We start from the raw sequence: 26,498 nt of genomic DNA on the forward strand, positions 1-26,498 counted from the left end.
TGGGGGATCTGGGAGATATGTTGAGGTAGGAGTGAACCTTTTGGGATATCAACAGACAGAGCAGGGATTCTTTTTTTTTTTTTCTTTTTCCCTAATTCTTGTTAGGATAAAGGTATGTTCTAACATGATAGATTGTGAAGTCATTGCAACATTAAAGTTCATTTAACATTATTTTACAATAAATGAATAGCTTGTTACAATCTAGTGAATTGACATTACGTATCAGTTCCTATTGTGTCTGCCTGACTTGTGTGCAGCCATTGGCCTGAGTTCAGGGATGTCCTTGCTTTATAACAAGTTACTGAAGGTCAGTATTTTGAAAGCAGTTAAAGGATTTCTTTTGTTTATTCTGTGGATAAAAGTCATGAATTCCAAACTCAGTGTTTCGTTCGATCTGCTGTACACTGTTGTCCGTTTAAAATAATGAAATGTGACTTTCCCTAACACAAGGATTATATGCAGGGAGCTTTGTGGAATAACTGGTACTTAGCTTCTGTAAATGGAACATGACAAGCAGGGCAAGCAAAGCAAATTTAAGACCATGACATACATAAGAAATGCAGCATTAAAGGGTGGAGAGTACAGGTACAGGCAAGTGCGTGAAGTTGAACAAGTAGTTTTCTCATCTTATTTGAGGTAACTGTGAACAGCTTCCAGATACTAGAATTTGACTCCTATTTAGGAATGTTTACTTGTAAGTTAAATCAAAATTTAGAATTGATTTAGCTGAAGTAGTTTGACTTAGATTTATAGTCCAGACCTCTAAACAGAACATTATTAAATTCGTACAGTTGGAAGCAGAGAAGTTTTTAAGGAATTGTTGCAAGTTTCAACTCAGCGGCAGACTAAATAAATTAAGAAATAAAATGCTTGAATATTTAACTGAAATAGTATTTATGTAGATGGTCTTAAAACACTGGAAAAACAGGCAAGAATGGGAGCAGAGCATTTCTAGTTAAGGAAATTCTGTTCCACCATTACAATGCTGAATTCCTTTCTGCAGTTTGATTTGAGGAAAGTGAACTTAAACTGTTAATTAAGTTATCTTTTATGACATGATGCATGTTCGAAGCAATGTCTTGGGAACACATTAAGAGTCTAACAGAGGCCATGAGTTCCCATTTCTGCCTTGGGTTCCTCTTAAGAAATACATCTCGTGGGGATGTTTTTTTAATCACTATTGCAGTATGTTTTGTTTAAACATTGTAATTGAAGATGAAGATGTTGCAGAGTCAAATTTCCCTGCCAAAAAGAATTAAAGCCTTGCAAGACTGATGGGCTTTGCAAGAGCATTTAAATGACAATTAGCGAGATGTTAACTATAATACAGATTGACCTATCTGCAATAGTGGCTAATATCTCTACTGTAAATTGTGAGCCTTTACTTATCAGTCCTTCTCTGAGAAGCCCAGCTTTTTTGGTACAGAGGTGGGATCTTTCTCTGCTCCTTGATGAGTAAATACAGACGTAGTACAAACACGTTCACATATAAATTGTATTTATTTTGATAGAAGCAATTTAGCTGTAATATACTTCTCATAAAGTGTTAAATGCAGGTATGAAATGGAGATGATCCAGGGGTCTTAAAGATACCCTGGAGAAAAGTAAAATGACATATCATAAAAAGCTTGGTGCTGTTGATTACTGTTTTGCAAATGGTTATTATACTTTCTCTAAATTCATCTTATGTTAGTATGTTACGCTTTTAACTGCCATGCAGGCTCCTTGTCTTTGCCCTAGTTTAGTATGCTTACACAGCCAGTTGTTCTGCTTATCAAATACATCTAATAACATGTAGTCAATCACTTGCTGTACTGTTCTTTGTATTGGGAAAAAGAGTAAAACTAATAAGGTCGTATTTGGCCATTTTCTTCTTTTACACTGTTATTTTCATCCAGTAATTTGAACTCGGTGCAGCTGTGCTGGGTCTGTGCTCTAGCAGAAGGGGAGAGTATGGAAGTGGTTATGCTAATAATAAACAAAAAGCACAGTATTTCATTGTTTCATTTGGTAGTGATTTATAGACTGACCTTATTTTAATGAAGTACCGTGGAAACTGAATGCCTTGTTTTTCTAAAGTAATTATTATGGAATAAACTGCTTAAAAAGGTAACTTCCTAATTCTCTGTCTATGCACATAAATAAAGGTAGCTTAATTCTGATACCTTAAAGGTATTAGAAAGATAAGGGAGAGGGAAATAACCTCATTCTCAGTAAGGCACGTACATTAGAAAATTATGTTTACTCATGCAGATTTTGAAGGTTCAGTATGTGTACACGGATTTTCAGTCTGATTAAGTTTAACTTATACCCACTTAATAGAAAAGTCTCTGTATAGAAATTGAGGCATAAATACCTTGAGTTTTACCTCTTATTTCTGGAGTTTACAAAGTATTTATAAAGAATGAATGGGGAGCATCAGAGATGGTGGGAAACGATGCTATTTTGTTACTGTAATCTTCTCTAGGCCTTACTTCAAACTCATGATGTAGTGGCACATGAAGTTTACAGTGATGAAGCGCTGAGAGTTACACCTCCTCCCACCTCTCCATACTTAAACGGAGATTCTCCAGAAAGCGCCAACGGCGACATGGATATGGAGAATGTAACGCGAGTTCGACTGGTGCAGTTCCAGAAGAACACAGATGAGCCAATGGTATGGGGAGAACCTCAGTATTCTGCTTCACGCTGTACTGATAAAGATCAACATTATATTGATTTCGTTAAAAGTTCCTGCACTTTGCAGTTGGCATTATAGTTGGAATAGTTCAGCACCATTGTATATGCTTACCTTCCTGTCTATACCCTTCCATTCAAATGCCGCAGTAGTACAGCTTTAGCTGTTTTTGTTTGAAAACAAACTTGTAGTTATACCTGATTAGGCTTTACCATGTCAAACTGAACTGGACAGTTTGCACTTGAATACAGAATTACATTTTTAACAAATCAGAATCTTAAACAATGATTTAATAAATTATTGCATCTTTGTCTTATAAATAGCATGTTTTCATTGCTCATATTTAAGGGAGAGGCAAAGCTTATTACCTTATAATATGCATCCTGTCTTCAAGCTTTTTAGGAACAGTGACTGTTCTTATCCACCAAAGAGTCATGATGCTGAGTGTTTTATGTTAGGAGTATAATACACTTCTTCTCCTAGGGAATCACTTTAAAAATGAATGAGCTGAACCATTGTATTGTGGCAAGAATAATGCACGGAGGAATGATTCACCGGCAAGGTAATTATGTGTCATAAATAGTTATTTAGATCATTTTGTTTTAATTGTGTAACACCATATATTTCTCATTTTGATTGTCGCTGTTCCATGGTATTATGGACTTCTGTCTAGAGGGAATCTATTAACTGCCCTCATCTCCTTTTCTTTGTGTATTGCAGCCCCCTGTGTTTCACATAGGCTTTTATTAAGGGAATGTGATTATAGCTCAGTGAGAGATTGAAATGCCACTAATTTTTCAAGCCATACTTAGTTAATCATCTTTAGAAAAAGTCCTTAAATTATTTGCAGTACTTTTCCTTGCAGAATTGGGCAAACCTTGTTCTACTAAAAAATTAAACTTCTCCATGTATTTTCAAGCAATTATTGATGATCTTTGTACTTTGAATATTAAGGATCAAAAAAAAAAAAAAAAAAAAAAAAAAAAAAAGAAAGAAAAAGAAAAACTTAGTTTAGGATGGAAGTTTGCTTCTAACTTCTTTGGTAGTAATGATCTCGTGCAAGGTATTGTTTCATGTGACTGTTCTATAATGGGAGTTATAGAAACCTTTTAAAACCTGTTAGAAAATCCAGCTATGTTCATTAGAGCTCTCTTCACTTCTTTAAGATTACAAAGTGTCTTTTACTTCTTAAACTTTGGGAGATGTAACCTATTTCATATGTACTTCATCTAACTGAGGTAGCTCTTCTGCACGTAGATTTAAATGGAAATGAACCATATTTCAATGGTTCTGTAATATTCTCATATTTTCTTAGTGTTTCTAGTTTTGTTAGTGCTCTCGCTGCCTCTTTGACGTTTTACCACGTCATTTCACTGCCTGTATATAGAACATTTTTACTGAATAGAACAACGCAAATGATGACAGTGATCTTGAGCACAACGTGTTTTTGAATCCTACTGAAAAGGTCTGTTGCTTTCATTTGGTTCTAATTTTATTGTTTTTTCTATCCCCACTTGCTATATGGAGAAGTGCCAGGCAGTAATGGCTATTACTATATAACAGATCTATGGAGAGTATTACAGGAGCTATATTATTCCAGGTCTAGCACTATTAAGCACAAACCACACAATTTCCAGTCATAAAATAGGAACTGCATTGAAGTCTGCCTCCATCCATATATCAGATGTATTTAGCTCTCTTGATTAGAGCTGTCATTATTCAAAAGATAGGAAAGGAATTAGGAAGATAAGCTTGTACAAATGCTGTCAACTTTCACCTCCCAGGGAATTCAATGTTATGAAAGCAAAACACCAATTTCAGCTATTAAAAATTGTCTTTTAATTTACTTGTCTGTATTTTTAGGATAAGTAAATGAATTTTATCTCAGATCTCAGGCTTTTGGCTATGTCTTGGTTTTCTCTTTTGTATATGTGGTTTGACTTACCTCAGGTGTCCATTCAATTTTACCTGTGGTTTCTCATAAGACCCCTCATGCTCTGAATACTGTTTTTAGGGGCAGTATCTTAACTCCTACTTTTTTTTTTTCCTGCTGACTAGTTTGGGCTCATACATGTTAAAAAGCAAATTCATTTTTAAAATACATTTAAGAAAAGGTCTTAATATTGCATTAAAAATGTAGGATTTCCAAAGAAGAGAGAGGATTTTGTTGCCTGCCTGTTTAGCCCACTGGAAAAATAGAAGTTGTACACGGTCTGTGCTGCATTTTTGAAGTGTCTTATTGTGAAATTCACCCAGGCAGAGTTACACTGACATCCCTGGCAAGACTTATTGAATTCCAAGATAATGCAGGTGATGGCTTGGTGAAAACACAGTGATTTGTTCACAGCCCTTAACTTTTCAAGCTGAAGAGTCTCCTTTTGACTACAGAATGTGTTTCTGATTAGGGGCTCACAGGATTTGTTCTGTCTTCTCCCTAATAAGATAGGATTTCTTACTCTTCTCTGCAGAGGAAAAGTACATGCTTCCTAAAGCTGTCTTCATTTTGACTTAAAAAGACAAACACATTAAATCTAGAAATATGTTCATTCCATGTTACCACAAATGCATTATACATTTGGATAGCTTAGGTCCTGAGTAAACATAGCACAGCCAATAGAAAAGGTACTGAAATTAGATGGATAAGTATAGCTACCATGGGAACTACTAATGATATGGAATTACTTAATGTCAAGTGTACTCCCTTCTAACAAGAATATATTTTTAAACTAAGATGTTTCTGAAAATACCGTGGAAGTTTTCAAGAACTGCTAGAAAATCATGTGGGCTTGAACTACTCAAATCTAAAATTGTCATCCAAAAGAGCTTCCTACGTTGCTTCTAATCCTGAAGATAATCTGGTGCTGCCTCCCTGATTTGTCTTTAGTAGTGTCTCAGAGCCTTGTGGCATGCCATTCCCATCTCATTTTCAGGAGGTCAGTTTGTGACTTGCCTTAGCTGAGTGGATATTTGTTTCAACATCTGAGTTTGTAGGTAGTCATACCAGTCATTCAGAGTCAAGTTATGGTCAAGAGTATCTGCAGAAAATGCATTCTGTAACTGTGGCAAATGTAAATCGGAGACATGAAAAAACAGCCTGACTGATAATATTAAGACAGTGTCCAGAAGCCAGATTACATTAAGCAATAGTCTGATAAAATACTGGTTGAATATCTCTGCTGAACTTTGCCAGCCAACTATTTGCAGGGGAATTTCTATTTAATGTGTGAGTTTTTTCAGTGTACCTGTAAGGAAGCTGATGTTTTCTTTCTACACACTGTATAAGGAGGCTGGGCACCTCATGCTGGCATACTGAATGCAGTCTCAAAGGCAGATTCTAATGCATCATTACCAGTGTTCCTTTATGAATCTAGAAATAATAATAATAACAATAACATTATTACACATTTATGCCTTTGTATGAATATTAGTACTGGCTTACAATTCTTAGTTTGTGTGAGTAATTGTGTTGATTGTGTGTTTTGTGAATTCTGCAGGTACATTACATGTAGGGGATGAAATCCGAGAAATAAACGGCATCAGTGTGGCAAATCAAACAGTAGAACAACTTCAAAAAATGCTTGTAAGTACCTGATGTCTTTCCCTTGTTCTTTATAAAACAATTTGTCATACTTTTACAAAACTTTGCAAAATCGTATAGTGACATCCCCTTTTTCTTCTATTCTTGCTAGTCTACTTGTACGCGTAATGCAAAATCGTTCTGCATTCAGCTGTTAATAAGTTTTAAGTTTCAACTTACAACTCTCGTAATCCACAGTTACTGGTGTTAACAAAAAAAAAATGTATATGTCTATATACACCAAGCTCAAACAGTCTGGCTTTTTGGAGGAAAATGGCATCTTGTCTTAGTCAGTTTGATATTCTGATTTTTTTTTGCTTGCAACCCTAATCTTGGGGTCTTGAATGGTAATTACTATTCCTTTTGTTATTCTCAGGACCTAACAGACAAGCTTAAGCAAGTCCAGGCAAATAGTATGTTGTAGTCTCACAATAAGCCAGCCAGAGGAAAAGGGAAAAACTTCAGGAACGTTTGAAGTGATCTCCTTACCTTTCTGCTCAGGTCAAGTCCTGTGGCTGTCAGACATATGGTGGCACTTAGATTTCAACTGTTCTTTAAGAAATTATGCCTGTGCAAATATGTTGCCGTAGCGTACTACTGTTCTACAGTTACTACTTGTCGTGAATATGTAGCAAATATAACTGTAGCAAATGCAAGCCAACAGACCCCATCTTCTTTTTTGACATAAGACTATTTGTGTTTCTACCTTTATTGAAGTGACATGCAGCTTTTCCAGAAACTGTTTAACACGAGTAATTAGGATAGAAGAAAATGTCACTTTTGTAGCAGGTATTGTGTAGGTCACAAGCATGTGTCTACAAAAGAAGGACTGAACTGAAAGAAGCCTGTGAATTTTTCAACTTAAAGTATGTCTGTATGTAGAGATTCAAAAACTGGTCAGGTGAACAAACTGATAACGTATGTTCATTCTTTAGATCAGCGAGAGATTAGCTAAACAGTGAAATTACAAATTTCCATAGCATTTCATCTTCCCTGATTATTTCTTTTAGGAAAGCGTACAACTGCTCTTAGACTAAGTTTGATGCTTTCCTATCACATATCAGTGATTTGGAGATTCTATGTTGGGCAACTTTAGTCTTTAATGAAGTGCTTTTCTTTTTGCAGAGGGAAATGCGTGGAAGTATCACTTTTAAGATAGTGCCAAGTTACCGCACACAATCTTCATCCTGTGAGGTAATGAATTTAATGAACCATCCTGTTTCTTCCTCAGTCCTGTAACTAACTGCCTGCTGATGGCTGAATGTTACTGCTTTCTGGGAAATTGTTTCTGCCTGTCCTGTTAGATCACGCACACCAATTTTACAACAAAGATAACGGAACATGAGTAGGTCTCACCTACCTACTCAGCCTTGCCTTCATATTCATGTCATCAACACCTTAAATAACTCTTTACAGCCTACTTAAATTTTAAAAAAAGAAAAGAAAGTAAAAAAAGAGAAGGAGGCATCCTCAACTGGTGCATTTAGAAAGCCCCTTTAAAAATTATATGTTAAACACATTTTCCAGGAAGTCTATTAAAGTTCCTAATCTGAGGAGCTGTCCTCCCTTTTCAAGCATGAAACATTATTTTGCTACTTTGGGCTGTTAAGGGTTAATTGAATAATCTGTTTCTGTACTACCCTGTTGAGGTAAATTTGTGATGGTTGTCTGTAACAGTTACACGTGGCTAAATATTATGTTTCCATGCAAAAATGGTATTTGTCATTACAGAAGAAAAACAGATTTGGTGTTCAATTCCCATTGAACTAGAAACTTGGTGTTATGGTTCTCGCACAGTAGCGCTGTCGAATTCCCTCGTTCTTGCTCACAAAGTTATGTTCCAATTTGCAAATATAGGGAATTAAATTCTAGAAAATGACTACTTCAGAGGTACTGTTCCAATTTAAGTATACAGATGGCAAATGCACTGTGTAGATGATGCCAGTCTTTCTGTGCCACATGCTTCACTGCACAGAATTCCAAATTAGAATTCCAAGAGTGAAAACACAGACCCTGTTGAAGTTAAGCACCTTAACATGATTGGATCTGTAGTTTCACACTTATTGTTTTAAGTCTCAAAAGATGCTAGAACACAACAGAAGCTGTTGTGATTGTCAGAAAGGTCTGTTTGGAAAAAAATATATACTGATTTTGGGTTGCCTTCTGTGCTTTTAATGAAAGTCAGCAAGAATAAGAAGCTTTTAGAGACAGAAGGTTCAACAAAATTTCACCTGTCAGGTATAAATATGAAAACAACAGTTTTTCATGAAACACAAAGGCTAAAAAAAAAAATCAAATAGAAATTCTAGAGTGTGCTGATACATTTATGTATTGAGTTTGGTACTGTAAGTAGTAGTTAAAATAAAACATAACCCTCTTCCTCTTATTTTAACACAAAAACTGGTGAAACTATGGTTCTCCTTAGAAATACAATCACTTGGAGAAAATTAAATGCAGCATACAACTTTAATACCATTAGGTGACATTTTAGTAGTATAAGGTCCTTGATTTTCTTAGCTTTCTGTACTTGGGTTCTTCGTGACAGTTTTTCACAGAAGACTTAATTTTCTTTGCTTTCTTTGAACAAAACACTGGAACTGGAAATGTGTGATCAAAGACGGAAGAAAAACAAACAAACAAAAAACCACAATGTTTTATTATCACACTTCATGGCACTCTGCATTCAGTTGATCAGATGCCTAAGTCTGTTCCAATTGTTTGGCCATATCTATGACTTTGACTAGTGTTCCAGCTGTTACAATTATTCATAAAAAGACAGCATTTCATATTATGCTATTAAATCACCTTTAGTTCTTTGGTACAGAGAGAATTTCTTTCAGAGAATTTTTCAGAATTGTGATTCAAATGAGGAATCAAATTATTTGCCACTGATACAGGCTTAAAATGGATGCTCAATTATATTTTTAGAACATGGAAAACTTGCTTCTGGCACTCTAGCTTCTATGCTCTCTAGCAAGATAACTTGCTACTATGTGCTCCAGCAAGATAAATTCAGATATGTTAGGTCTATAGTAGTAAAACTAACTATAAGCTATTTTGGGCTGTATTTCAAGTATTTCTAGAAAATTATGTTGGTTTTCTTTTCCTGCCCACCTTCACACACAGATGGTTGCTGATGTCATGTAGTTTTACTAGAAGAGGAAGGTGAAACAGAATCAGTAATTGGTTTTGGTTTTTTTAAGGTAATTTTTATGATAATAACATCATCGGGGTGAAAAAACACCTTGATAATCTTGAATAAACAGAAGTAAATGTTAGTACAATCAGACGTCATCTCCCTATTTGCTCTTATATAAAAGCTGTTCATATCCCTTTATAATACAAAGGTATGCGGGTGTTAGTTTTGAGGGAACTTATTTATTAAACGTTTCTTACAATCCCACTTGCCATGTTTTTCTTCTTTTGTGAGCATCTAAGAGAAGTGTTGTAGTGGTATTTTCTAAATATTATACCATTTTCCATATTTAGGGAAGTCCTGTCCCTGTAGTTTGTAAAGCATTTCAGTGTCCCTAGGCAATATTCTGAATTTCAACTGACTAATTTCAAGTTGTTTAGGAGTAAACTTTGCTTGAAAACATAGCATTTGTGAGTTCTACCTTTGGAAAATCTTGATCTAGTCATTCTACTGTAAGAACACCTGCTTATTAATGTGTTACATGGAACACATGACGCAGATATATAGATAACACACTGGCTGGGATGTTGTTTTGTCTGCTTCCACTACAAACTTATTTTTACATAAGAACAAACTTGAGTAATGATTTAGAACAGTTGTGAATGCTCAGTATACATTTCAGCTAGTACTTTATCCAACTGAAGCCCTTTAGCTACATTTAAACACTTTGAACTGACAAAATGTCCTAACTTCTTATATTGCTGGATATGTAAGAATGGTAAGGGAAGTACTTTTCTTAAGAAAAAACCTTCCTTGCAATCAGCACCCCTTGTTTCAGATTATCTTGTGAAACACTTAAGCTGTTTCATTAGGAAAAAAAAACTTTACCAGTGGATTTTAAAAATCTCACATATATAATCATAGATTTATGTACTTAGCCTTGGAATGTCGCTATTAGGGCTAAGATGATAAGACTTTTTATAGTCTTAGACCTTTCTATAACCTCAGACTTACAGAAAAAGTGCTTGAGCAAAACTGGAGTTGAAATGCATTTGGAGATTTTTTGAATATCATGGAACAGGCTGCCCAGAAAGGTGATGAGTCTCCCTTACTGGAGATAACTCAAAATCCATCATTTCCTGTGGAACCTATTGTAGGGAACCTGCTTTAGCAAGGGGATAGGACTAGGGGATCTCAAGACGTTCTTTCCAATCCTGGTGATTTTGTGAGTCTGTCTAATTTGATTGGACTACATTTAGTAGATGTAATTGATTTCTTCTATGGGACTGTTGTCTCAGACACATTGATTTATCATTCAGAATCCATCCATTAGAACAAGGAACCAAAGTGAAAGTAATTTTGCCATCATTTGGAAATCACTGCAATTGTTTTTTCTAAAACTTCGGCTGATAATGTATGAACTAAATGAACTAAATAGTGATGATCTTGAATTCTATCATTTTATTATTTTGCTTTTGGCTAGATAAGATAGGGAATTCTAGTTCAGTAGTGCTGAAATATCATTTCCACACTACTCAGTATCATTTAATTCTCTGAGTGCTTTTCTGTCTGGAGTGTCTAGTCACAAAAGATTCTGATCAGGAGAACGAGTGATTTGCCTAGTTCAGTGGAGGAACAAACTGAGAATCAGTGATGAAGTATTTGAATCCAGGTCTAAGCAGCCCTGACTTTCTACAAGGATCTCCCTACTCGTTGCTTTTACAGATTTCCTCTTAAATTTTGAGTCTTTTTGGAGCAAAAGATGAGGTCCCTGGGAAATCAGGAACCTAAATGTATTTGAAAATGTGCCCGAATTAGCTAAATATTTAAAAACATACATATGCTTCTTGACTAGCATGATATCATTGCAGTTTCTTACAATTAGTACAAAATCACCAATAGCACTGAAAATGTTGATTTTCCTCAATATGTTTTGACAAGCATTTTCTTTGAATAGTGTTCTGTCTTCTGCTGAGAATTGTTGGAGGAATAAAATCAAAGTATTCTCAAACCAAGAAATTTCCTATAAAGGGAAAAGCCTTCAAGAGTGTCCAGAAATAGCATCATTGCTCTAAACATGTTTTTCTCCAAAAGTCTTGAGTGCTTACGTCACTTTCCAAACCTTTCCCAGCCAAATCATTACTGGACTAGTAGATGATGACAAACTAGTTCTAAAAATAAAGCAGCAACAACAACAACAAACAATAGCAGAAGTAAATTTCATCCTTCCATCTCTTTTTGAAGATGAGAGAAATTGGTAGAGCTTGAATTGCTGAGTAAGCAGGATATCTGTTTATGAAAGGAAGAACTTGCTGCTTTTTTGCAAAGAAGTATCTCCTAGCTGCTGTTTGATAATAAAGGTGGTACCAATATGCAATTCCCTAGAAAAGGAATAATGGTTCTTTTGAGCAAATTGGCTATTGCAGTAATTAGTAGTTCATTTGGAATTTGTGCTGGAGTGATTTTTCTAAGTATAATTAGAACCAATTCCCTCCAGTTTATTATGTGTTGCAGAAAACTTTTAGCAGCAAATGAGTTTTTTGGTCTTACATGTTTAGCAGACTTACTTACACAGACCTAAATGATTTTGCATTTGTATTACTTTCAGATAGCTGTGTATAAACTTTATTTCATGCAGTGAGCCCAAAAAAAGTGCATGTTCTAGATGAGTTTGTTGTACATCAAGAATACAGGCAGCAAAAGTAAAGTATTGCTTGCCTTTTTAATTTTTGTGTGTGATTTAGAGTAGCTGTGTGCTATCACATATATATAGCAATAGAAGCAGGAGAATATATTGGTGGACCTTCAGCTGATTAATACTGTTGCATAAGCAGTTCAGCTCCAGTTCTGTTTTTTAATCTGTTCACCAAAGGCACGGGTATTGATAAAATGTGGCAGGGTAACTTTGTGTTCTTTGAAAACTGTTTTACCTCTTTTATCTTCTATCCTTCATGTTACACAAAGTTACCAGTCATTCCTCAGTTGACCCTTGATTTGGAATAGTATATTCCAAAGTTCCTTTGGGGCTAAAAGAGATGAGAATTTTTATCACAGTGTTTTAGTGAATTATTTGATTTTCTGAAGACACAGCTAGTTAAACACAGTTGTCTGGTATTGTGGTATTAAGGACATAGTGATCAAAATGACATGTGAAGGAGATTGCTCAGCAGGTGACTCTCTTGGCTCTTCAAGACCCAATCAGAAAGTTCAATCATCCCTTCTGTAGAATGTCTCATCTGCTTTCTCCTCATTAAAATACAGGATCATAGTGGTAGTGTGAAACAAGAAAGGTGGCTTTTATAAATTATATATTTTTGCAAAGTTTAATGTTTTTAAGCTCATAAGAATGTTGGTGGGCAAAAAAAGAAAAAAAAAAAAAAAACTTAATATACTGTAAAATGAATGAGAAGACAAGAGAGTGTCCAATTTCCTGCTCCTGTATTAGCAGCAGTGTCTTTAAGACACTATAGAGAGTTATTTCTAAAGGAGTAGAAGGTGATCAACACTGACCTCCACATAGCTGAAAAACAGATTTAGAAGCTTCTTTAAAATGAAATATGTGCCTTGTAGTTCAAATATGCAGCATGTAACTTTAGGTAATTGCCTTTAGCAAAAGCAACAATATGATTAATAGTCTTCAACATTGTCAGCTACAGAACATATAGGAGACCCCTGATACTAAAAAGCTGCTGAGGCAGCATAAAAATAAATATTACATAAGACACATCAAAATGTCAAATGTGAATCTCAAACTCTGAACAAACTTCAGATGTACACAGTAGTGTGGAAACTTTCACAGATAAAGCAGCAAAACAAATGGTTATAAGGCTGTGGATGTAACTGTTCTTTTAAAAATTTATCTGTGTTCCTGTGATAGTGTTGTGTTGTTAATGAACCTTGTGTCTTATTTCAGAGAGATTCCCCCTCTACATCCAGACAGTCCCCAGCTAATGGCCATAGCAGCACTAACAATTCTGTTTCGGTAAGATTTCCAGTTCCACACAGAGAGAGTGTGAAAGTTTTGTTGGTGCTCATCTGCCATTACTGTTATACTTATCGTGTGGTCAGTGGAAAATTTTGTCCTGATAGAACCAACGTTATTACATATGTAACTCCCCGTTTTTGTTTTTATGAGAGTTTTTTTCCAGTGTATTCTTCTCATTAAAGGCCATACAGTGAGTTAAATGTTAATAACTGTAATGTGACACTCTGGTTAGTCTTAAATCATAGTTAGCAATTTCCTCAAAGCTAAGAAAAGGTTTCAGTTGGAAGTCTTATTTCTGTCCTAAACTGTGGAAGCAGTGTTTGAAGAAAAAGTAACTGTGCAGTTGATACAACAAGACCTGCTAGACTCCATAAGCTTTGTGTTTTGAGCGACCTCTGGAACGTGTACTGGTTTCCGCTATCTGAGTTAACGAATTGGTGTGCCCTCTGCTGTTGTGGTACGTGCACATACTTTGTGAAATACAAGCCTTGGCTGGATATGAATAGCAAAAGGCTTTAAATTGCACTACAAACCAAGCTATTTTCATCACATCTTTAACACAAAGTACTTCCTGTTTCATACGTATTCAGGTAGAAAGGTGCTGTTATCTCCTGTTTTTCTAATGTATAGTAGTGTTGAAATTTGTGTTGTTTACCATTTGTCATTGTTCAGACCAATGTAGTAACTGTACTTGCAAGTTCCCTTAGTAAGAGTGCTGTCCATATCATGAGTCATGGAACTAGCTAAAAAAAAATTTTAAAGTGCTTTAATTATTAAAAAAATTACAGCATTACACCTGAGAAATGATTTGCCACAAGGTAATGTACTTATTAATTAATACGACGAGAAATAATTGTGTGGATTAAAAAAAATTAAGAAATTCTTGTGAATTAAGTAACAAGATGACTACTAGTTATAATCTTATTCTTTGGTGCAACTTACTCCTAACCATAAAATAATTAGTATTTATTATAGTCATTCTTGTATTTTAAAAACAAGATGAAATATTAAGTGGGAAAGGCATTCATATAAAGAGCCTCTTTCACTTGACAGTGCTTTTGTGTTGAAGATGCTGAATTGTATATTAAAAAGCACATTCTCTATCTGCTTAAACTATTTACCTGCTTTCTTCAGCTTGCTGCTAAACAGCCTGAGTTTGATTTTTCTTTAAGAAAAAGGTTTTCATAAATACGGGTCAATGCTTTATACTTTTATCTGACTTACCACTTTACCGTAATATAGTCTGAATCACTAACAAATGGTGTTGTATGCTCTTAACAAGTAAAATGAAAATTTCTTTTCCTGGGTTGGCTTTATTCTGCAGGACTTGCCGTCGACAACACAACCAAAAGGACGACAGGTGAATAGCTATCCTCCATGGGAATGTATCAGTTTAGTTGCTAGTGAACATCCCTGCTTATGTTTCCCCTCATATTCTGTGTGTGCTGGACTAAACCATTTAAGCTTTGAAAATCTGTGTAGTTTATTTTTTGTTTGTTTCATTTTTCTTTTTAACTCATTTGTTTGCAGCTAATTCAAAATAGCATTTTTTTCATGTGTCTGTGTATGCAAGAGTTATAAAGTCATTTTAACTTTAACACGATATGTTGTGTAGGCAAGATGTGACTTATGCAGATTTTCATCTTAGAAAAGGCTCAGTGTTGTGTTTTAGCTGAAACGAAGGGCAAGTGCATAATGCTCTAAAACACTAAGTTTCTGTATCTTGAGTTGATTTATTATTAATTATTAACATAAACAAAGCTTTTCAAAGAAATACATGAAGGACAGTTTGTATGGTAAGTCTGAAGATAGTATATTTTCAGTCCCAAGTTGCAGGTTCACTGACCAAAAAAAAAGATCTTCCATCCAAAGAATGTGGATTCAACCTCTTATTTATGTAATATTTTTTATTGTAGTTTGATTCAGAAGAGTCAATGAACCCCATAAGCTCTTGTCTTTGAGCATCTTTTTGTATGATTTTCTAGTTATGTTGTCTGGAATGCATATTGCAAGAATATATTTTTCACACTTCGTTTCCCATTTTTGAAGTTTACAGCTATATGGTTCTTTCAGCTTTCAGTTGTCTTCTGAAATTTCAGGCTGCCTGAATATAGAGAAAGCTCTTTGGAGGACCTTTCAAGCTGTAATGTCATGGTTTGTTTTTTCTCTCATTAGGTAGTTTTTCCAGGAGAGGAGAGTTTGTTCAAAACTATCAAAGTAATGCTGTCCCTCATACTTGTACCATTCATAGTTAGCCTTTTCTTCAAGTTTCTTTTCCCTCAGCTCCAGAGGGAATGCTATCATTTCTCTGGTAGCTTGTCATTCTTGTTATAGCAAGGGCTAAGATAACAGATACACTGATATTAATAAGGAAGTGTGTGATGCTTTGTGAGCAACCAGTATTGTCTTTGGATGGAGATTTAGTAGATAATGGCTCCAACTGCAGCAGAAAATTGAAAGGCAGGGAAAAGTTTCTACATAGTAAAAATGCTGGTCACTTTTGTAGGCCTGTATTAGATTAGGTTGAGGTAAATCAAGGAAGTAGTTCAGTACTGATGACTTCACAGAAAGCAAGTAACAAAAAGAACTTTGTTTTAAAATACCTATTTTTTTTCTTGCGGAAAATAAGAGCTTGGGTTGCTGATGTAAAATCACACACTCAATACACAGTGTAATAAAAGTCAAGTGGGAAACATTAGAAGTGGGGTTGGGTACTAAACTGATGTTACCATCAGTTCCACTCTAAACATACAAAAATTCAGGTGCACTGTAGTAGTGACTGGTCATTGTAAGTCAATATATGTTGGGTAGCAGATTACTGTAGAAATTAACTTTTTTGAGAGCTGCGAGTCGTTCCATAGCTACATATTTCTGAACAAAGGTTTAAAAGTATTGCAGTTTAAATGAAGGATATTACGTTGCAATTTAAAACTATCTTCTTTTAATTTAGTAAGAAAATCAGCAGTGGAGAACATGACTGCCAGAGTCCCTGTAGGGTGGTGTTTGTTCATGAACTGTAGAAGTTACCCAATTACCTGTTTTGGGCATGATATTAATTCTAAGATCTTTGATGCATTAGGGCTATAATTTTTCAGTGGTTGAGACCACACTAACACACAAAGCAAGAATTTGTATATTATATTAAAACGTGAAGTTAAAGTCCAAATTCCTTCTGTTAATATTCCTTGGAGAATAACTCATTTCAATCCTTATTAATGTGACAGTACAGCAGAGGTGTGGACCTGTTGGAGCCAAAAAAAGGCCCAAGGGATGGAACGCCTCTGCTACAAGGACAGGCTGAGAGAGCTGGACCTGTTCAGCCTGAAGAAGGCTCCTAGGAGACCTGAGAGCAGCCTGTCAGTATCTAAAGGGGGGGCTGTAAGAAAGAAGGTGAAAGATTCTTTAGCAGGGTCTGTGGTGATAGGACAAGGGGAAATGGTTTCAAAGTAAAGAAGGGGGATTTAGATTGGACATAAGGAAGAAGATTGTTTACAGTAAGGGTGGTGAGACACTGGCACAGGTTGCCCAGATATGTGCCGATGCTCCGTTCCTGGAGACATCCAAGGTCAGGCTGGATGGGGCTCTGAACAACCTCATGTAGCTGTAGGTGTCCCTGTTCATTGCAGGGGAGTTGGACTAGATGGCCTTTAAGGGTCTCTTCAAACTCAGAAGATTTTATAATACTGGGATTTATATGGGACTAGACTTCTACTGAAATCCCTGTATAGAGAAGTCTCAGATTCCACCCAGGTGACTAAATGTGATAGGGGCAACACCAGATTTGTATTTAGTCTAAAAAAATGTGATACTAATTTTCCAGTGTAGATATTGATGATCAATAATGTAGCCTAAATCCTTTGTACTATCCAATAATATTTCTCATTGTACACATTTTAAGACATATCTTGGAACTTCAGTTGGAAATTGCAGCACAGTTCAAGTTATAAGCTGCTGGCTCTGTAATGATTTACAGTAATTAATAGAGTTGAGGAACCGTGGCCGTTTGTTACAGATCTGCATAAAGTCTTCAAAAGCATACCTTCATTTTTTCTGTTCAAATTTTACAGTACATAGAAGACATGAGCTTGCAGAATAACATCACATGTCTCCATTGTTGGCTGGTTTTGGTTTTTTTTTGTTTCATTTTCAACTATCGCTCATGCTTTTGCCCTTCTGTTTCTTCCTGTTGCAAACTGTGCATATAGCTACATTCACCAATTTTCACCTACTTCTCTTAATACTGTATTAGGAATAATATGGCAGCGTCTTTTATAAACTCTCCTTTGTAGATATATGTAAGAGCACAATTTGAATATGATCCAGCAAAGGATGACCTCATTCCTTGCAAAGAAGCTGGCATCAGATTCCGAGTTGGTGATATTATCCAAATCATTAGCAAAGACGATCACAACTGGTGGCAGGGTAAACTGGAGAACTCCAAAAACGGTACTGCAGGTCTTATTCCTTCTCCTGAACTTCAAGAATGGTATGGCTTATGTTTTCTATTAAAAATAATTTAATTTTGCTTGTATTTTTGTCCTTCATGCTTGTCGTTGTTATATGGCTAATTTTGGTGTAATCTTTCCTTAAAAAAAAAGTCTATATTGCCTCAGTTCCTATGGAGTTGATTTTTTTTTTCTCACACATCTGCTTAACAATAAGAGTTGCATGTAATATCATATGTTTACACCTGTTTTATAAACATTATTTGTCTTTCTGATACACTTTGGGAAAGTAGAACTGAAGCCTATGTACAGTTCATTTATATAAGCCAGTCAAATCTGTTTCCCCTTCAGGTTCTAAACAGTTGTCATTGATAATACTTAAGTGTAAGTGGTACTGGAATAAGGTGGTAACTAACTGTCAAGCACTGAAGGAGTTTGAGCTTTTTCTCTCCTTTTCCTTTTTCATGTGAAAGCCAAATAGTAGAAAGAAACCGCAGGGCGAAAACTTAACAAAGAACAGATTTAATGAAGAGCACTGCACCCAGTTCCACAAAAGCAATGTAGAGCATTTAAACAACCCCTTGCAGAGCCTATCTAGCAGATGTTTTAAGTATATTGACACAAGCTCTGGCAAGTAAGTCCCTTGAGCATGAATGTTAGGACCACAACTCAGGGAAATTTATTGGTGTGGAAAATCTAGCCCAAAATGTTTCATGCAAGATTAGCTATGTAAAAAATTAGTGTACTGTAAAGGTTTAACAGCACCTGTACCACCTCTGCTGTCTAGGGGAAATTCTGCTACAATAAAAACAAAGGCAGGTATCTATTTCATTGCATCTCTTGCAAGCCCTTATGGGCATAGAGACTGGTATATATTGGCATAGGAATATATGCAATACTTCATCCTGAAGGTCAGCCTCAAGGCATTCCTCAACACAACACATTTGCCTTGAGCTTTAGAACACAGCAGCAGCCCATCCAGATTTTGCTCTTCCAGTCTAGTCTACTGTGCTGGTTTACAGTCATTTTAGTAGCTGCCCTTCCTCACATGTCCCAGTGATATGTGAGCTTTTATGATGAACCATTAAGAATATTATTTATATCAAAATATATCAGTATGTAAGTGCATTTAAGTCATCAAAAACAAAGTTTGGAGAAGTCTTACTGTGCTCTTATGCTATTAAACAGCCTTATTTTTCTAATTCATCATGCATGATGTTTTTTAAATACAGTTATTAACAACTTTTTTTTTCTGCTCCATATGCCAGGCGGGTTGCTTGTATTGCCATGGAGAAGACCAAACAGGAACAACAGGCCAGCTGTACTTGGTTTGGGAAGAAAAAAAAGCAGTACAAAGATAAATATTTGGCAAAGCACAATGCAGGTAGGAAAAAAAAAAAAAAAAAAGCAAAAAAAAAAAAAAGCAGGTATATTTATAAGAAGGTTGAAATTCTTACCATCTAAACCTTGCCATTAAGTGTTCAGCTGGCACTATTAACTTGATTATGCCAACGACACTCTACTTGTTCTTTGCTGTTTAGGCTATAGAGCTGAGGCAGTTAGAAGCGTGCTGCAAGAAAATAAATGCATCATCATGTACCCTACAGTGACTTTACATTTTATTGTTTGTTTGTCTTTGTGTTTAAACAAGAACTAGAAACAAACAGGATATGAATTTTACAATCAGATACTGCACTGTGCGCTACAGAACACTTTTTGCTAGCATTCTTGTTGGTGTGTGTTTATAGTTCTGGATTGTGTATGTGAAAACATCATTAAAAGGATGCTTTTCTTGAACTGTTATAGCTGCAAACATAAGAGTCGTTGTGTAGTCAGGCTATTATGTAACAGCTGTCAAATCTGACAAACTGGCAGTCTTGCAGGGATTTCTGCCTGAATCCTGATTTTTGAATTTTTATCTAACATGCTGAAAAACTGAGCTGTTGTGAAAGAGATACAAATCTGTATTTTCACATTTCTCTTTGTACATTATTTGTGTAGAATCAGAGCTCATAATATTTCTGTACTATGGAACTTTCATTACTTGAAAATAAAATGTAAGACAGTCAAAGAACAACAATTACCATATATACTTCTAATTCACAGTCACATTTAAGACATTCACAGTCAAATATAAAAATTACCTGTTATCCTGAAACCTGTTTTGCATTGTCTCTAAATATTTAATTAATGAGGGAAGTAGAGACTGAAAGCTTAACTGGTTTACTCGCTTTTGCTGGCTTCCTATTATTGTTGTTTTAATGTTTCCATTGCACTGCAGTAACACTAAACCATGTTTTACTAATCATGACCTTTCTAGAAACTATTGCAAATGAACTGGATTTTGTCACCTATACTCTGGCAGTACTCAGATTGTTACCGCTTGCTCCCGTTGTACATTTCCACAGCATGCTACTCCCTTCAGTTGTGCCAGTATAACTTTGCATGGTCATGTTGTTAACTGGACTAGCTGAAGAACAACCTAACAAAAAACACTTTTTCTTTAAAACAGACAAGTTTCATAGTACAGTTCACAACTACAACTATGCAGTTAATAATGTGAATGCGTGCTACTACACATGGCATGCTTTGAAGGAATGAGTATGTCCAGGGTAGGAACAGACAATACATTGAGCTAATTTTTTTCCTGGAGACTTTGTATCAATTAAGCCCTCATCAAAGGAGGGTAAATATAGACAACACAATCTTGACAAGAGGCAGTCGTTTTGGAGGAGGCTGACAGATGTTTGATTGCATGATTTGATGGCCTTAGTGCTTACCCATGGTAATGCTTTTGGAACTTTTTATCAGAGTTTGCCAGAAATTAGAGATGTGAACATTTGAAGTGGTCATAATCATTAAATCACATTCATTTCAAAGTAACAGTATGACACTTGCCCTTCCTCCTAAGAAGTCAAAAAGTTAATGAAAGGACAAACTGGGATTAATATTTCACTTAGCAACGTTTATTGGTCATTGTATCCTTGAAGTACTTAAGTTGATGCCAATAACATTCCAGAGAATTAAGTAGTACATAGATATTAAGAGGATCAATGAATTGATGTGATGCTTTTGTGAATTTATTTAGTTTAATGAACTCAGTACTGAATTTACCATCTCTGAAATATCACATGGTATTGTTAGTCAGAAATATCGCAACATTACTTGTTGCAGATTTTCAGTGTGTGTGTTTCAGAATTAAAAACATGTCTTCAGCAAGTATATTCTCCTTTATAAGAAAAATAACTCATCCAATTTTACTTTCCTCCATACTTGATAATAGAATAGCATGTCCTTCAAGAGATATCTTCTTGATCATACCACTTATCATTGTAAAATCTGTTTAGAACCAAAACCTACAGAAAAAAAACAAAAATCATTTTAAGATTCATTAGCATTTCTATAAACGCTCCAGAGATTATCTCTAGAGATATACTGCAGTGATATTTACATTTTTAAAAGTGTTATTGCAGGACTTCATAAAAGAACACTCTTCAGAACATACTAGAGCTATGCGTCATATTATGCATAATGTAAAAATTGCCAAGCTTTTATAAAATATGTTTATCATTTCTTAATGTGATTTATTTGCCTCGTGTTTAGACTACTGCATGGTAAAGTTTATTTTGTGCATATACTTTTTATTTTACTAATATATTACAAGCCATATCTCAATGACCCCTGTACATTTTTCATGCTGTCTTACTCCCAATGGCCTCTGTGCATGTAAGTAACCTGTCAAGTGACAATGCCTCTTTATTTGCTTCTTACTGTTTCCTTTCAAAACTCCTTTTCTTTACTAGCTAGTAACACAGGAGCATTACAAGTTCAGTCTTTATATGTATCCCGTATTCCTCATATCTCGTGTATATTTTTAAAATATTCATTTTCTTTTGTGCTTGAAAACCCTACAATCATTAGGTAACTCCATGTAGACTGAGACATATCTTCTTCATGCTACTAATTTGTGATGAAGGCACTAATATGTACCATTTCTGTTGTTTGCTCCTGTTGTTTGTATCTAACATAACATGGTTTTGTTCAAGAAAAAATAAAGGACTGACTTTTTTTTAACGGGAGAAGACACCTTTCCCAGTAGATAGTTAGAATGGTAAAGCTAGAATGGTTAGAATGGTAAAACTGTTCAACATGTTGTAGATCTTTATATCTTTCTGATATGAAATGAATTTAGATAATTTAGTGCAAAGTTGCAAAAATGAAGAATTCCATATTGGTAGCTTGTGAAAAGGAAGAAAAATATGACTAACTTCTTGCTTGTTTTATCTTGTAATATTTGGGGAAAGGTTGAAAGAGGTTTTTCTTCACCATGAAGTGCAAAATGCTTCAAAGGAACTTAGGAAGTTTTCAAATGCATACCTTTTCAAGTCCTTAAAGAGTCAAGTGTGTCAACTGACTAATTTGTATTTGGACTAAATTAAAGTAATTGTACTTTTTTTCTAGGGTGGAAATAGTGCCATTGGGTTTAACATCTGCCCTATAAAAAGAAATGTTAAACCCTTTGTTGCTTTGGCTATAGTACAAAGCATGTGCTTTCTGATAGGCTCTACAGTCAGAATGTCTCCAGACCTTGGAGGTTGGTGACAACTGGAGCAAGCAAACACAGGCTCCTTCCCCTGCCTACTTAACCACAGGGGTTTTAGACCATGAGGAGGAGATAAATATATCCAAATTTTTGCTTAAAAAAAAAAAAAATTAAATTAAAAAAATAATAATAATAATAATGGACAGGATGTAGTTGAAGTGAATATACCACCTTGGGACTTGGAAACACTCAAAGACGTCATACTTAAAATGCAGTCTCTCCCTTCTGTTTACAGTGCATTCAAATACAGAACTGTAAACTCTTGTAGGTTATTCTGTTCCTAACTTCTGGTTGCTCTGATCTTTAGAAATAAAATCAACTGCCTCCTGGCTTTTTTTTCTTTTAATCAAAATTCTACAAAAACAACCACAGATCTTGTTGGGCAAAGTAAGAAGTTGTTTGTATGAACAAAACTTGATTTGTCAATCATTACATATCTTGGCAATTCACAATAGATTGATAGGCATGATGGAATTCATTCACTGCAGTTGAAATCATTTCTGAAACAATACTTTTACAATTTTTCCCTAAATATGGTGGAGGTTCTTTTATGTAACGTCATCACTTTCTGTTAAACTTTTTTGTTCTATCAGAAGTTTTAAAAGCATGTCAATTTAACAAGCACGTGTGTTCAAAGAGAACTCTAATTACAAATAATGTGGTAGTTGTTTCGAAGAAGAAATATCACAAAGAATTAACCCTTAAAAATCATGATTACTCAAAGATCTCGTTAAACATGAATGTGAAAGTATCCGTATCTTCAGTGTAAATAGATGTTCTCATACTGTACTCATGTTGGTCACTGTCTACAGATTTTCTTTAGTATTGCTACCTCTTAGGAATGCAAATGTGAATAGCATGCCATTTTAGCTGATTTTTGTGGTCTGCTGAATACTGCATGAAAGGACATGCAAATTTTCCTGAGCATTTCAGTAGCTGTGTTATTGCTTTTTTAACAGTTTTCTTAATGGACACTTTCCTTAAAATTACCTAAGGAAATGGTTTTACTTTCCATAGCATATTGCTTTGTATTGTGAATCTAACACTTGCTAAAATGACAATTTGTAGCACAGTTTATTATCATCCTTAATAATGATTTTTTTTCTTATCCCTCTGGGGGTTTCTTTTGTGTTGTAGTGTTTGATCAATTAGATCTCGTCACATATGAAGAAGTAGTAAAACTGCCAGCATTCAAAAGGAAAACGCTAGTCTTACTAGGTAATTTTGAGTTATTATTTCAAACGTAAGAGCATAATTTTTAACCTCTTGTGGTGGAAAACTAATAGATGACTTTTGTGTTGTGGGTTAGGTGCACATGGCGTTGGAAGGCGACACATAAAAAACACACTCATCACAAAACACCCGGACAGATTTGCGTACCCCATTCCTCGTAAGTAGCAGTGTTCGATGTAGTGCAAAATTGTATGTAGCATCCTTGACAGAAGTTCCATTAACAGAATCTTCTGTTAAGGAAGAGTGAATTGTGAAAGGACTGGGAATATTTCTTGTTTTGGTTTGTCAGAGGAGAGTGTAGTAAGTAGCACCAAGTTTCCAGAGATGACAATAAGAAAATGCGGTTAACTTCACAGCTCACCAAATGGGTTGTTACCAAGAGCAGCAGTCTCAGCTAGTCCCATGGCAAGACCTGTATATTTTACATTATTTGTTGGAGATGCAGCTTTTTTCCTCAAGCATAGGCGTTCTAAAACAAGCCCATCCAGTAGCTAAATCTGCCCACCCTTGTTTCAGGCTAACTTCAGAAGCTATAGGAAATCAGGATATGTGTATTCCATTACAAAGATCTAAAGCAGAGAGTAATAAATGGTTTTCAATGTACCTTTCACCCAGGCTCTCTCAAGTACTATGTGTATTGTTCTGTGGAGGCAGAAGCTGAAATATTTACTTTGTCTTCAAAATCATTTATCAAATGGACTCACATATGCTATGAAGGCCATACTTTGGATTGCCTGCATTAGGTTCCTGTTCTGTGGAAGCATTTAAATTGCTTTACCGATTATATGGAAAAACTGAAGAGACTAGCTCAAATCAGGGTGCAGTCCAGGTGCTTAAGCGTCACTCTAATGTTTAGATAACTGTTTTAGACATCGTTTAACCTTTGGCCCCACTTTGGAAGAGCAGTCATCTGTATTAGCTCCTGTGTCATGCTTGTTGGGACTGAACGGATACAACAGGTTTAGGCACATTTAGGGTACTTAATGTAGTACCTTATGCTTGCTTTTAGGGACCTAAATTAATCCCTTATTTTAGCTATCTGAAATAAATCATGTAAAATACATCATACACTTTAAGTGTTATGGGAACCTCACCTGTATTTCAGCTGATTGTAGGTAATTGAACTCATTCTCTTCAGCTCTCAGGGACAGATTTTTACTGCATTTTCTTCATTCTTTTGAAAAATCATGGTAAGAATAGGTAACTCCTGAGGCGGGCTGTGAGTTGTATGTTGTATTTATCAGCATGCACTATGGAAAAGTTATCTAGCTACTGAAAACTTGATCTTAAAGGGCAGAAGGTCATGTCACATGCTGGTGGTTTAAGAATTAGTAGGCCATACATCTCTTACCACATAGGTTTGAAGAAGCAATATATTTGAAAAGTAAGTCACTGTTAACTAGCTTTTATCTGTCTTGACCACAAGTAGCTAGGCCTTCACACGCTTTTTATACTTCCATACTCTGAAGAAAACCACAGAAAAATACATGTGTTTACAAAAAAAGTTTTAACAAATGTAGACAGTTGAAGAGAAAAGTAGGAGAGCATGTAAGTTCTGGTAGACCTATGACAGCAGTGAGTAGAATGGTGATATTATAAGTTTCGTATAGTCCATTTCTTCTTGAATTCCTTAAAAAATGCTCTCATTTGGCCCCACCAATGCTCAGTTACAGGAGAGGGTTCAACTCCCTGCAGTTGCTGTCAATATTTTGCCTAATGCAAACCAGGATACTGTTAGACGTTTTAGCAGCAGGGGCACATCAGGGGTTCATATTCAATTTTTTCCAGCCTGTTGAGATCCCTCTGGATGGCAGCATGACTGAATGTCCTAATTTTGTGTCACTTAGTAAGGGTGCACTCTTCCCCGTCATCCAGGTCATTAAAGAAACAGGATTGGACCTAGTATTGGTCTCTGGGGTAAAAAGGGGCCCTACAGCCTAGGGGATTTTAAGGGAATGGTTTAGAAACTATAAAAGCACTGAGATCAAGCCTATCAATCAAAGCTGAAGAACAAACTGTAGAATAAAAAAGTTTGTTTGCTCTTGAAAGCAACATAGAATCTTACCATCTTCACCAAATAAAGGTTAATTATAGCCTCCCATTCTTCCTTTCTTTTATCTTTTCCACATCCCTTAGTCTCCTGCTTTCTTCAGCACACCCCTCTGCCTTCCACTTTCCCTAGACCTTGTTACTCTGACTCCCCTCCGCTCACACTTCATTGTTCTACATACAAATTAGCAGGCCAAATCATTCAGTGAATAAATATTGATAAACCAATCAATATGCCACATGTAAGCCTAGTACTGCTTTTGAGTTAAAAATACGTTTTATTTTCAGACACAACCCGACCTCCAAAGAAAGATGAAGAAAATGGAAAAAATTACTACTTTGTATCACATGACCAAATGATGCAGGATATATCAAACAATGAATATTTGGAATATGGCAGCCATGAGGATGCAATGTATGGGACAAAACTGGAAACAATACGGAAGATCCATGAGCAGGGACTAATTGCAATACTTGATGTAGAACCTCAGGTAACTCATTAGAAGTAGATGAAAATGGGAGTTATCGCAAACTCTTCAACACGATTTTATTGAGATACGTTTGTTTTCATCAATGATTGTATACTAGATATGAGCAGAACAGCATCATTATTTTAGACACTCCTTTTGTGTATTATACTTTTCAAAAGAGAGAAGGACAGAAAATAAGGCTCTCAAGAAAAAATTGTTAATTCATTATATAAAGTCTTCAGTGAAAAAATCTGGTATATTTCCTTTGAAGCATCAATGTAATTGTGAATTTTAGTTCACAGTGATGTATGCTTTGTTAAGTG

At 35.5% G+C, this 26,498-nt stretch overlaps 1 protein-coding gene across 10 annotated transcripts in view; it reads left to right on the plus strand.

The window, feature by feature from the left end:
- The window catches only part of CASK (calcium/calmodulin dependent serine protein kinase), a 184,160-nt gene that overhangs the window by 148,715 nt on the left and 8,947 nt on the right, over nt 1-26,498 (plus strand). For 3 of the 10 annotated variants that reach the window (XM_072359465.1, XM_072359043.1, XM_072359547.1), the window contains 11 exons: nt 2,468-2,656; nt 3,161-3,239; nt 6,172-6,257; nt 7,380-7,448; nt 13,304-13,372; nt 14,700-14,735; nt 17,665-17,861; nt 19,089-19,204; nt 23,561-23,641; nt 23,733-23,813; nt 25,994-26,196. In XM_072359465.1, the coding sequence (XP_072215566.1) occupies nt 2,468-2,656; nt 3,161-3,239; nt 6,172-6,257; nt 7,380-7,448; nt 13,304-13,372; nt 14,700-14,735; nt 17,665-17,861; nt 19,089-19,204; nt 23,561-23,641; nt 23,733-23,813; nt 25,994-26,196 (1,206 nt within the window). The remainder of the gene's footprint in view (nt 1-2,467; nt 2,657-3,160; nt 3,240-6,171; nt 6,258-7,379; nt 7,449-13,303; nt 13,373-14,699; nt 14,736-17,664; nt 17,862-19,088; nt 19,205-23,560; nt 23,642-23,732; nt 23,814-25,993; nt 26,197-26,498) is intronic. The other 7 variants (XM_072358958.1, XM_072358867.1, XM_072359631.1 and 4 more) reach the window with 3 other exon arrangements.

Source organism: Excalfactoria chinensis, chromosome 1 (assembly GCF_039878825.1).
Source record: "Excalfactoria chinensis isolate bCotChi1 chromosome 1, bCotChi1.hap2, whole genome shotgun sequence".
Classification (NCBI taxonomy): Eukaryota; Metazoa; Chordata; class Aves; order Galliformes; family Phasianidae; genus Excalfactoria; species Excalfactoria chinensis.